Raw genomic sequence first — 11945 nt, 5'->3', positions numbered from 1 at the left:
TATCCACACATACAAATTGTCGGCGCAGTAATATTGCTACTCTAAATATAACTATATCGTGTCGTGAATTTGATAACCAGTGTGTGAAATAAAGTGGCGTATTTGAATTTACAAAACGAATATAAAATAATACAGTGAACACTAATTACATTGGTGGATCAAATATTTGATTGTTATACTGACTGTTATAATCTTATTAGCTTATTCACTAGCAGTTACAAACATTTTTTTAATGGCACTTTGGCGGGCGACGCGAAATAATCCAGAAAAATTAATAGAAATTGTAAAAAAAAATTGAGAGTAAAATACTCTCTGATGCTTCACATTATGAGTCCTGCAATATTGGACAGAAGATAAACAAGTTTTCCTATAGGAAAATTAATTTCATTCAATTATCATCTTAATGAAAAATAATAGATATTCATTATAACTACAACATATTGCGATACAAGAGATTATGTGAAATGTGCCCAATAAATTAATAACGGTATTAAATTTTGTTGGTCTATGAGACTTTCTTAATGTTTATGATAAAAGTACGCCAGAAGACTTTAAATGGGTAGTGTCTTAACCTTTGCTTGTTGCCCTTATAATAATACAGTAATATAAAGCAATCGATACATAATCGACACTAGAGCATTGTGTTATAATAAATCTGTTTTGCATTACAACAAAACAGTTATTATGTGTGTGAGAAAACACACAGCATTGTTTGAAGAATCATCCATAAATCTTACCAAAAACAATTATACAATAGAAGTTCATCTTACCTCTCTTTCCGTCCTTTGTTACCTTTCTCTTTCACACACAGCAGAGCGCGCCATCTTGTTTCAAATTTGCGTGCCACTGAGATTGTCAAATCATAATCTTCATCAACCAGCAAGCATCTTGCTACAATGCTGTTTTCTCACACACATAATAACTGTTTTGTTGTAATGCAAAACAGATTTATTATATGTGTATCTAAAACACACAGCATTGTTTGAAGAAATTGGCGCGCAAATTTGAAACAAGATAGCGCGCTCTGCTGTGTGTGAAAGAGAAAGGTGAGAAAGGTAACAAAGAACGGAAAGAGAGGTAAGATGAACTTCTATTTTATAATTGTTTATGGTAAGATTTATGGATGCTTCTTCAAACAATGCTGTGTGTTTTAGATACACATATAATAATACAGTAATTGGTACAATTTACATTATTCAGAACATAAACTGTTACCTGATGCAATTACGACATGGCGGGAAACTTTTTATGAAGCTAAATTAAAAATACTAATTTAACCGCCCAATTTTATTTAATAATATCGATAAAAGCTTATCCATATGTGAATGATAAGGTGTTACCAGTATATTCCTAAAACGAATGCTCATTGGTCGTTAGTACTCTATGACGCAATAGTCGACCAATAACAATCTTACTTTGATCAGAGATTCAGACTCTAAAACTAGAACAGATAAATAAAACAAAGACCGTTTATATTTTTTTATTCCTAAATTATTAACATTTCTTAAGCATTGTACCAAACATATACTTGCTAACAATCTGGGCACTTTACCATGTGGTATACAAAAGCATTTTTCAAATGTGTAGTAGTCTAATTAAAATCAACATATTTAATAGGAATCCATTCCATTTTCATCATACATAATGTAAGTATTTGCAAGGCCGAATTTAGGAGACCGTTAATGGAAATAAATTATTAAGAGTATGATTTTTTTATCTCGTTTATCCAAACAATTAAATCCAGCCCATTGTATTTGACCAACGAAGACAACATCAAGTTTACATATTATAATGTATATAGTTTTCATTAGAATGTCAAGTGATTAATTTATTTAAGTCAATACTACACACTACAATCAACAATTATCATATATGATTAACATATACATATTAAATATTTATTTCATTTCAGCCTCATTCACTTCTTTTTCTTTATCACACTTTTCTTTCTCGTCTTCCATTGTTATGTTAACAGCTTCATTTGTAGTAGTTGTTGTCTGAAATGAATTAGTATTTAATCATGAAATTACTAAGTCACTTCAATCACTAAGTATTAAAGTTTAAGATGTTAACCTCGGATTAGAAATAGTAATATTGTAAAACCTACAGCAATGTTATGATTGCTATATTAAATTTTATAAGGCAAGTGAGTCGGTATAATTACAACTTTTTATCCTATTTTCAATAATGGTATTTGAAATGTTAGAAAATAAAAACTGGAAGAATATGAATATCTAACTGAAATACTATTTTTTATTTTCTTTCACTAAAAATGATGTACATATTTTTAGGATACCTCAATCTTATTAGAGTCCATATCCATCTTAATATTAATGCTCCGTCTTTTGTTTTTCTTTGAATATTTAATTTCAAACTTCTGAATAAAGTCAGCTTGATTCACATAACCTTCTGGCGTTTCATCTATGTACTCTGGATGTATTATTATATCTGTAAATAAAAAAAACAAAAATAAAATACATCTGAAAAATTTAAGTGCTTTTCAACTACCCAGTTAATACTTGATTTAAAAACCTGTTTTATACATTACATTAGCTAACTGGCTATCAAAACGTTTTTTAATAATATTTACCTTCTCCAAGAACTTCGGGTATCATGTAAGGGTACAACCAACCGACTAAAGGAGTCTCCCCAGCAACGTAGTGCGCTCTCTTGTGATAGAAAAGCAAGCCATCTAGTGGTGGAGTATTATTCTCGAATTGAGGATATGCACTAAGTAAGCTGTTGAAAATAATAAAAAATAATTCTCAATGTTATAAAATAGTTCTTGTAGCAAATCTCTTTATTGTACACAATCATAGAACCAGTAAACTCAACCAAACAAAAAAAACAAAGTGTACAAATGGAATTATCACAATAAGAAATCTCTTCTGGCCAAACTTTAAAGCCGATACTGAAATGAGTAATTAAGTTGAGGATCAAGTTACAATTTAGATTAAATGCGCATGTCAGTGCCACACACAACTATATACTTTATTGTTAATAATATCAAATCACACAATACCCTGTTAACTATATTTTTAGTATCAACAAAATTTCAAATGCTAGAAAAAGGCTTCCTTTTTTGATACAAATAGGATGAAAAATGTATTGTTAAAATATGTTTTAAATTGCATTGTACTAATACACTGTTATACTTTTTTTTTTAATTAGGCATTTTACACTACTATGATTTTATAAAGCTTGTTCTGTTATAAATTTTATTCTGTAATTGGTAGTACAAATAGTTAGAATTTATCTTTAAGCAAGTTTTATTTCAATTGTCTTATGATCTGTAAGATCTATAATAAGCAAATAAATCACTGTACTCAAATAAAAGTGAATGTCAAACTGTTGGTCTAAGGTCTCATTTCCCTTTGAAGAGAAGCTTTGCAACTGTTCCAATGCAAGTTGGTTACCCCAAACATATGGCAGATTCACATCCAACACGTCCATGAGTCCTCACAATGGTTTCATTTACCACTGAGTATGATATAAATTATAAACACAAATTAAGATCCTTGAAATTCAGGGGTTCTTACCTGGGTTTAAACCCAAAAATAAATAAAAATTAACTCTTAAATAAAAATTGACTCTCAAATAAAAATTGTTAATGAATATGCTTACTAGCTGAGGAAATGATTTGTACATGGCATCATGGGGAGTATTTTTATGATAACCTTGTTTTTCTTATTGATCGTTTTTGTATCCGGAAAATCTTCTAGCTGAGTTTTCATCCAATAATGACGGAATTCGGTCTGCAACATATAAAATAATGTACCTATAATATGGACAATTTTATAATACATGTTAAGAATATGACATAGTATTCAAACAGTATGCAATAATTAATAATTATAAATATTTGACATATTGTAATTTATGTTTAATCAAAGAAGTATAATTAAAGAAAATCAATTACAAAATGAGACAACATAAACTATTTAAAAATATATAGCAACAAAGTGTAATATTGCACATTGGAAGTGGACGTGATAAGATTGTCATGCCTCTTGCCTTCCACGATATGACTTACTCTTACCCCTAAAGTACAATTTCTTAAATATCAGTTTACCTCTCCATCAGTCATTGGCTGATTATTCCAAGCAAGCAAGTCCAGTAAATACATAGTGTTTGTCTTTTCACAGAAGAAACAGTCCAATACACAGCAATTCTTGCGGTAGCAATTGTATGGATTTCCTCCTGGCAAGCCAGTGTGAAGCTCGAATTTAAAATGTCCATACTTTGAATAGAACTTTGTTGTTCCCTAAAAATAAAATTGAAAATGCAGGAAATTGCAGTTAATGGTAATTAGTGGTTAAAGGTATCCCATTTGTAATTGAAAGGTACTTGTAATTTTTTAATTATGATAATTTATTTTGTGGTAGGTTTGTGCAAGCCTGTCTTGGTAGGTACCACCCACTAATAATATATTCTAGTCTCAAGACACAAATCCTTTGTATTGTTATGTTAAGGTTTGAAGGGTGACTGAACCAAGGAATACAACACCTCTTTACCCAAGGTTGATTGATTGTGCAAGAAATGGTTACAATTTCATACAGCACCAATGTCTATAGGCAGTGGTGACCACTTACCATTGGTCGGTCATTTGTCACTAATTGCCACAAAATTCCTTTACTGAGTAACCTAATACATCACAAATAATGTAAATATTACAACAATACATAAAAATCTTACATGATTTGAAACAACGAGCAACCGCATGCCTTTTGGACAAGGCACCACATACCAGTTCTTGCTAAAATCTCTCGGCTTTTCAATCATCCATTCTGATAGCATAAGGACATTACTGTATGTAAGACAGGTCTTATGAAATCCAGCAACATATATATTTGGTCTGTATTGAACCTAAAAGTACATAAATCAAACAGACCTAATTAAGAACTTATTCATATAACATTTTATCTGTTATAAAAGTATTCCATTCAAATGATGATGTTATGTTTTAATGTGTGACACATTCAAGAAATCATGAGGTATGTTGGTAAATCTAGGTATCACAACATCATCTTTGTTTTGAATATTAATTGTACTTATGATTTCCATATATGAGATCATTGAACTTGTAATAGAATGAACTGTTTGAATCATTATTTAACTTAATAGGTTATTCTATCATAATTATTTTGTAATGTGTTCAGATATTATTAGCATAACTTTGAAGAATAATTTATTAATGTGTGTTTGTGTTAAAGAAACAATATTGTTTAAATCTTGTTATTAAATGATTATTTTAAGATAAAAGCAAAGTACATGTAAGTATGACACTTTATATTATTGTTATTTTTCTATGTGCTTATAATATTATATTATAAGTCAATATTTTAAATAATTATTTGCAATAAGATTAATGATTTTTTAGATTATTAAATAGATTTCACCTCATTCGTCGTATTAAAAAGATTACTGTATATAAAAAAAAAGATCTAATTTTTTTTAATTTTTCGAGTTTGCTCACCTTCTTGTATGGTTTGAATAATTTACTATCATCACCGGAATTCACGAGATCCAAGATGCCCCGAAATCTATCTATTTTGTTATTTCTATTGCTGCAATTTAATAATAAACAATTCTATAACACACCGATTCGTGAATCACAATTTAACAGTATTATAATAATCACATTAACAATAATAATTTTTAGTAGAAATTATTTAAAAATAATTGCCCTTTTTGAATTTCCAGAAGACGCATTCGTCTTTCTTCTTGATTTCCGAATTTGCCCCAGTTCTTGTAAAGTCTTTCATGATTGCCCGATTTTTCTGCTTCCTTCTCTGTGGCTTCGAGATTTAATAGCGCTTTTTCGAGGATGTCTAAATCTTCGTCCATTATTAAAATAGACAATTTATTATCTTACTGAAAGCAGTTAACGTATTTGAATATAATATTAAAACCGGCACAAAACATATAGCTTTCTATTGTGATGTAAACTAAACTAATAAATTTGTCAAATTTGACACATAGCATAGACTTTAATGTTTCATGTATTATTTTTTTTAAAGCTAGAACACGATCATACATTCGCTAATATGCAAATAATACAGTTCAGAAAATATGTCAAAATTTAATAAATCATGTTAATAACATTCGCAATATTCTTAAAATTTTAAGTTAAAAAAAAGTTGTATAAATCTTATTCAAGCAATATTAGTACATCAACTTAAAATTATAATAAATTATAAATAGTACAATGAAAAGTATGTTCCTATACTGAAATAAAATATATATTGATGGCAAAACCAACTATACCAACAGAAGAAATAGAGATTAACGAAACATATTTCTGCTATATTATGCACTACAAAAGGTTCTTCCAACAATTCGTAATTAAGTGGAATAGTTTTGTAACTATTCCACTTAATTACTTAAATACACTTTTACTTCCTAAATTACAACTTCATAAACATTCAAAACGGCGTTTTTTGAGAATGAATCCATAATGAATATCATAGACTACTTTAGATCTCAACCAATGAAGTCATGTCAGTTCAAGGTCTAAGTTGTTTATTTATTTTTAATTCTATACTCCTGTTATTGGAATCTAAGCAATATTAAATATTAAAGATGTATTATTTCATTATATTAATAGAAAGCCGTGAATGAATTGTGAAATGCTTTTCAAATGAAATAGAAGACTTTCAAAGTATCATTTAAAAAAGAATACCAGATTATGTTTGTTTATTAATAGCTAAAACATACATATTATGTATTAGGTATAACACACATAAAATATATACGGAGTTTTACCCTTCTACAGCTGATCTCATCAAAAATAGACTCAAATATCATAGTATTAACTATACTAAATAGAATAGAATTGTATTACGACTAATTTAAAGGTTGATAAAAACTGCATTTAGTAGGACGAGTACCATTGCTTAATCGAGCAAAATCAATAAAAAATTGATATAGATTTAAATGTACCTATCGAATGACAATCAACGTTACACTAGGTAATTCGAAGTTGATGAAAATAATAATAAGGCCAAATTTAAGCCGAGGTTGTTAATTATGAAGATCTAAACATGATTCATAAACAATAAATAAAACTTACCCGAGTCTTACAGTTACCGGTGCACTTCAGGCTCAAGCGGTATGTTTCTATGTTTATTTGTATTCAACTGAGGTTTTAGGTATCATTGTAAAGCGCATGCGAGCGGACATGCGCGCAGATGCATTGACGTTGCACCGAGCCCTGCAGGTGGCAACAACCAGGGTCCGGGTGTTCGAATAGGAAAGGAACTCTCGATGATATATTTCATGTCATAAAACACATGCCATTTTGATATGTATTGCATGGTCATACTATACATTATTGAATAACAATAATTGTTTATCTGAAATTAAAGTTGTGGACAACTTTGATGCTATGGATTACTGTAACGTGAAGTGTTTGAAAACAAATTCTATGATATTCTGGAAGGTCAAATGTTTCATTACGATACCTTTTTATGCTTTAAAGTATATTATAATTATATTCTATATTTATACAGTGTAAGTATATATTTATATTTGTATTCGATAAATAAGTACCTACTTATAAACAAATAAGTATTTTTCTTTTTTGAACTCTATAAATTCTACAAAGCTAAAATTTGGAAGTGATGTCTTTTAAGTTTATATATTTATTTATTTATTTAATGAATAGGGTACAATGAATACGCCTAGTACGCAGGTAGATAGGAACAGGGTTATTTGATGACGAAGAACTTTACAACAGTCAACTGCTCAATATACATACAAATAGAGGCGGCGTTACTACACAAACTTATTTTTAATTAAAAAAACGACTTAAAATTGAGTCGCAGAAGCGGAAATGTAACGTTTCAGCCGCCGCTCAATATCCCTTTTATTAATTCAATGGTAAATTTAAAACCATTACGTAATTTTTACAGTTTCGTTATATTTATATAGGATATCCTTATCAAGGTAGAATTGTGGAAAAAAAAAATAGCTTAAAGAAGCCCTGTATCGTGTTCACGATAACGTAATAATTTTTCTTCTGTCTTGCCCTGTATTTCAGAGAATACATCACAATTTCGGTACTACTAGCGTCTGTGTCCACAATAAATTCTCCTTCTCTCAAATTTCATACGTGTGGTTTAAAACCTACCGTAAAAAACTACTCAGTGCCATAGAATTCTCTTTTGACAAGCGATCCAAATTGGTACCTGAAAGCTGTACATTAAGAGGTTCCTTTCAAACGTCTAACTTGGTAAATGTTGTAATTGTCGCAATAAGTGTCGCACTTGTCTTCTGGTATGTGTATTGTGCAGAACGCACTTCTTCACTGTAGTAGCGGCTTTTCACTCATGGCGCCAAATATGAGCTCTTGGACATTAAATAGATTCAGTGAAAATAAATTCTCACTAAAAGATATAGTAGCTTGATATAACAAATCGCTAAGATAAAAAAGGCCCTTTGTGCAGGTATATTCCAAAAGATTTTTTATATACAGCTATGTATGCAGAAACATAAAGTTTATAAAAACAAATAACAATGAATACTAATGACCCTCCACAAACTCCAAATATAAGGCACTTTACAAACAACTCAATGGAACAAACGACCTTTAGCCGAATAAATAAGGTATATTTTAGTCTTCACATCGACTGGGTTTTCCCGAACTTTAAGTTGAACGTTTGAGCTACATTCTGGATTTTTCTTGAAGAGTCGATAGAATACAAAAGTAATAGTTATGTATTTTTACCAAATACCTGTTGAGTGCTGTTTTTTAAATTTATAAGTCTCCGTATTCGTAATCATATAATCAATAGATACGAAGTGAAGACGTTTATAAACTAGAATCTACGAGGGTGAAGCTATTTGCATTAGGTAGTACATATTTAATAAAGAAGGCGGAAACATCGACGGTGTAATAAATAATATTCTACTCTATGGAAATAAATATACCCAGTAACGAAATATTATTTGTAATGCATATGTATATTTAATTTTGTTATATCTTAATGTATTGTTGAATCAACGAATCGAGTTAATGATTGTGTCTCATATTCATGTGCTTAATCGGTGGTGTGGTACTACCTACCTACAACTCATCCGTTTTCTACCGCCATAACCACATCTGTATCGCTGGGGTAGATCGAAATAGCGCTAGCAAAAGTGACATGGTTCGCTGATTAAGCATTCGAATTTTGCGTGATTGACTTTTCAAAATTTCACTGCACCCTCACACACACACGCACGCACGCACGCACGCGCGCACGCACTAATTTTACTCATAGAACGACACTAGCATACACTTGACTAAGATACTACACCATATATAACCAACACGTTAGGATTTTAAGATTTTAGTCTAGCAACATTTGGTAACTTTGGTAAAAGAGATTTTTAAAAATAAAACTGATCAAATTATGATTATTAATATAATATTAATAACCCACTTCAGCCACACGAACAACAATGCACAAGTAGGTATTAGCTCTAACACATGTTTTTTGGCATTCAGAAGAAAGTTCAGACGTAAAATAATGATATAAGCACGTATAAATGCTTTCCGAGGAACAGTAGAGTAATACACAATAATACAGTATAGTATATAAGCTTACTTTTGTATTCTGGGCCGCTACTGATTTTTTTAGTAAAATTAACTAACGTTTTTTGGTTCCGATCCGGGGATTGGAGCCTGGAGAAGCACTTGGATGATATTTTAAAATTATATATTCACAAATACTTGAGGAAGACGTTACCACGGGATGAAGATAGTTGACTACTGACTACTGAGGTAATTACACTTTTAGTTGCGCCCATTTAATTAAATATAAAAGAAGAAAAAACTCAGTTAAGCATTTTGCTTTTAGCTGTAACTCGTGCAGTCATTTCTAAATTCATAGAAGGCTTAGAACATTTATGTGTAACCATAATACACATTTATTGATATTATGTAAACATAGTTAAAGATAGCAGCTAATGACGAGTATTCAATATAATAATAATAATATTATTATCTCCGAATAAAAAGAACCAGGCGGAGAAATAGAAATTTATGATTTTAGAAATAAAGAAAACCAGTTAATATATACAAAGATAGAGTGAAAGCGCTTTGTGCAAACCAAGTATCTACCCCCACGGGTTTGCGCTATCCTTCATCAGATATTTTAACGCCAAACAACAGTAAATAGCATTGTGACATTTAAGGGTGAGTTAGCCAGTATAACGACGACTTAGGATCATGACATCTTAGCTCCTAAGGCGCATTAGCGATGTAAGGAATGATTAATATTTTTTACAGTATTTTATGAAAAAAAGGAAATTAATTTGGTTATGAAAATAAATATATTTTTACTGCGTATGCTTTATACATGGAGACATGGATATGGATAAGTATCGAAGTATGTTTTATACGCGTCACACACACTCAAAGGACAGCGGCGGTGGAGCGGGGCATGGCATGAGCATCTTATGTCGTCACATAAGAGAGCGCCTTAATATATGTTTCACATCAAAAAACTGTGCCATAAATTTTGCTATTAGTTGTATATCACTGTTTTAAGTATATGTAATCGACGAATATTAACAAATTTATTGATAACGAATTTTCCAAAAAAAAATAAATCTCAATTTGACTGAATATAAAAAGCTCTACCAGACATTTTGCTTTTAGCTTTTCAGCTGTATAATTTAAAATTCATAGAACAAAACTACACTAACTAAAGAACATACATATTGAAACTGTCAACATAATTAAGAGCCTATAATATATATGTACAATACTATATTTACATTGATGTTATGTACACACACGTACTCGTACTCGAGGGAAACCTTCTGAATATCAGTAGCCTACTGACAATCTGATGTGATCTTTCACATTCTTAATATTTTCATTAAATTTTCATCTTTTTGTGTGTGTACATTTTACATACACATTTTTAAAACTCAAACAATGGATTTACAGTTCTCGGCGTCGAGAACAGTCCGACATGTAGTCTGAAAATTAGTTTTAGCGGAAGAAATGAGGAATTTAAACTGATTTTTATATTACTTTTGCACACAAAAAGACAAAATAAGACTAAACATTAAAAAATATAGTATTTTATATTTTCATGCCATTCGGTTAACGGTAACTGATAATTTGGAGAAGTTATTGTCATAGCTCAAAAAAATGAGAATCAACATCTGCATACTCAGAAAATTCTGTAATTGAATCGCAATTTTGTTATTATCACATGCTTTAAAGAGAGGGCCAGCTGGCATACTTATCTGATGAACGGTGGCGTGATGCCATTACTCTCTCTCGCTTCCAAAGTATCTTTCGAAGTAAGCAACCCCTATTTGCAGACATTTTAACATAAGCAACCGTATCGTATCGTAGATATAAAAGATAATTTTATTTTAATATTTACCTACAGTATTATCACACTGAGTCTTCAATCCATATTAATTATTATATATTATATTTAACACTATAAGGGCAATTGCATAGAACCTACTTAAATAAACCTATGATCTACGCATTACATACGATTTGCTAATAGCTGTGCTATGTTATGCACCATACACACTATGCCATTTAACTACTTAATAGCAACTTTAATTTTATTTCCAAAAGGAGAATTTTACACGAATTCATAAATAAAATCTTAGATTTTATCCAGACCTCGCGTCCACCGCGTCACCAATGACGTCGCGTTAATTCAATGTCAAAGTTGTTTATTTACTCCGTGGTTGAAATGGCTACCTATACGTTTATCAATTAATCGATCATATTCATATAGGTACTTACATTTAACGAACAGGGATGTTGCGGTCACGTGGGATGCTAGAATTTTTAATGGCCTATAATAGTATATACAGATAAAATACATTTTATCTAATACATAACCATGAATCCTCGTATTGTATGCGAAAGTACATATGTCATTTATCTGAAAAAATTGAAAAGTTATGTTGTTAATTGTTGA

At 30.4% G+C, this 11945-nt stretch overlaps 1 protein-coding gene across 2 annotated transcripts; it reads right to left on the bottom strand.

Annotated features, from left to right (window-relative positions):
- Positions 1-1469: 1469 nt before the first annotated feature.
- On the bottom strand, positions 1470-7197 carry Snup (Snurportin). 2 transcript variants are annotated; one of them, XM_064215580.1, is made up of 9 exons: positions 7073-7197; positions 5687-5870; positions 5477-5567; positions 4696-4866; positions 4073-4264; positions 3625-3755; positions 2591-2739; positions 2297-2448; positions 1470-1997 (listed from the first exon to the last, which is right to left on the bottom strand). In XM_064215580.1, exons 2-9 carry the CDS (start codon positions 5845-5847, stop codon positions 1899-1901), a joined length of 1146 nt encoding a protein of 381 aa, XP_064071650.1. In that variant the 5' UTR covers positions 5848-5870; positions 7073-7197; the 3' UTR covers positions 1470-1898. The 2 variants fall into 2 exon arrangements, with proteins under 2 accessions (XP_064071650.1, XP_026493646.2); XM_026637861.2 differs by lacking the exon at positions 7073-7197 and having other exon boundaries at positions 5687-5965.
- Positions 7198-11945: the final 4748 nt, after the last annotated feature.

The sequence above is a fragment of the Vanessa tameamea genome, chromosome 2, assembly GCF_037043105.1.
Source record: "Vanessa tameamea isolate UH-Manoa-2023 chromosome 2, ilVanTame1 primary haplotype, whole genome shotgun sequence".
Lineage (NCBI taxonomy): Eukaryota > Metazoa > Arthropoda > Insecta > Lepidoptera > Nymphalidae > Vanessa > Vanessa tameamea.
Note: the sequence above shows the minus strand (reverse complement) of the source record. Positions and strands in the feature narration are given on the sequence as shown.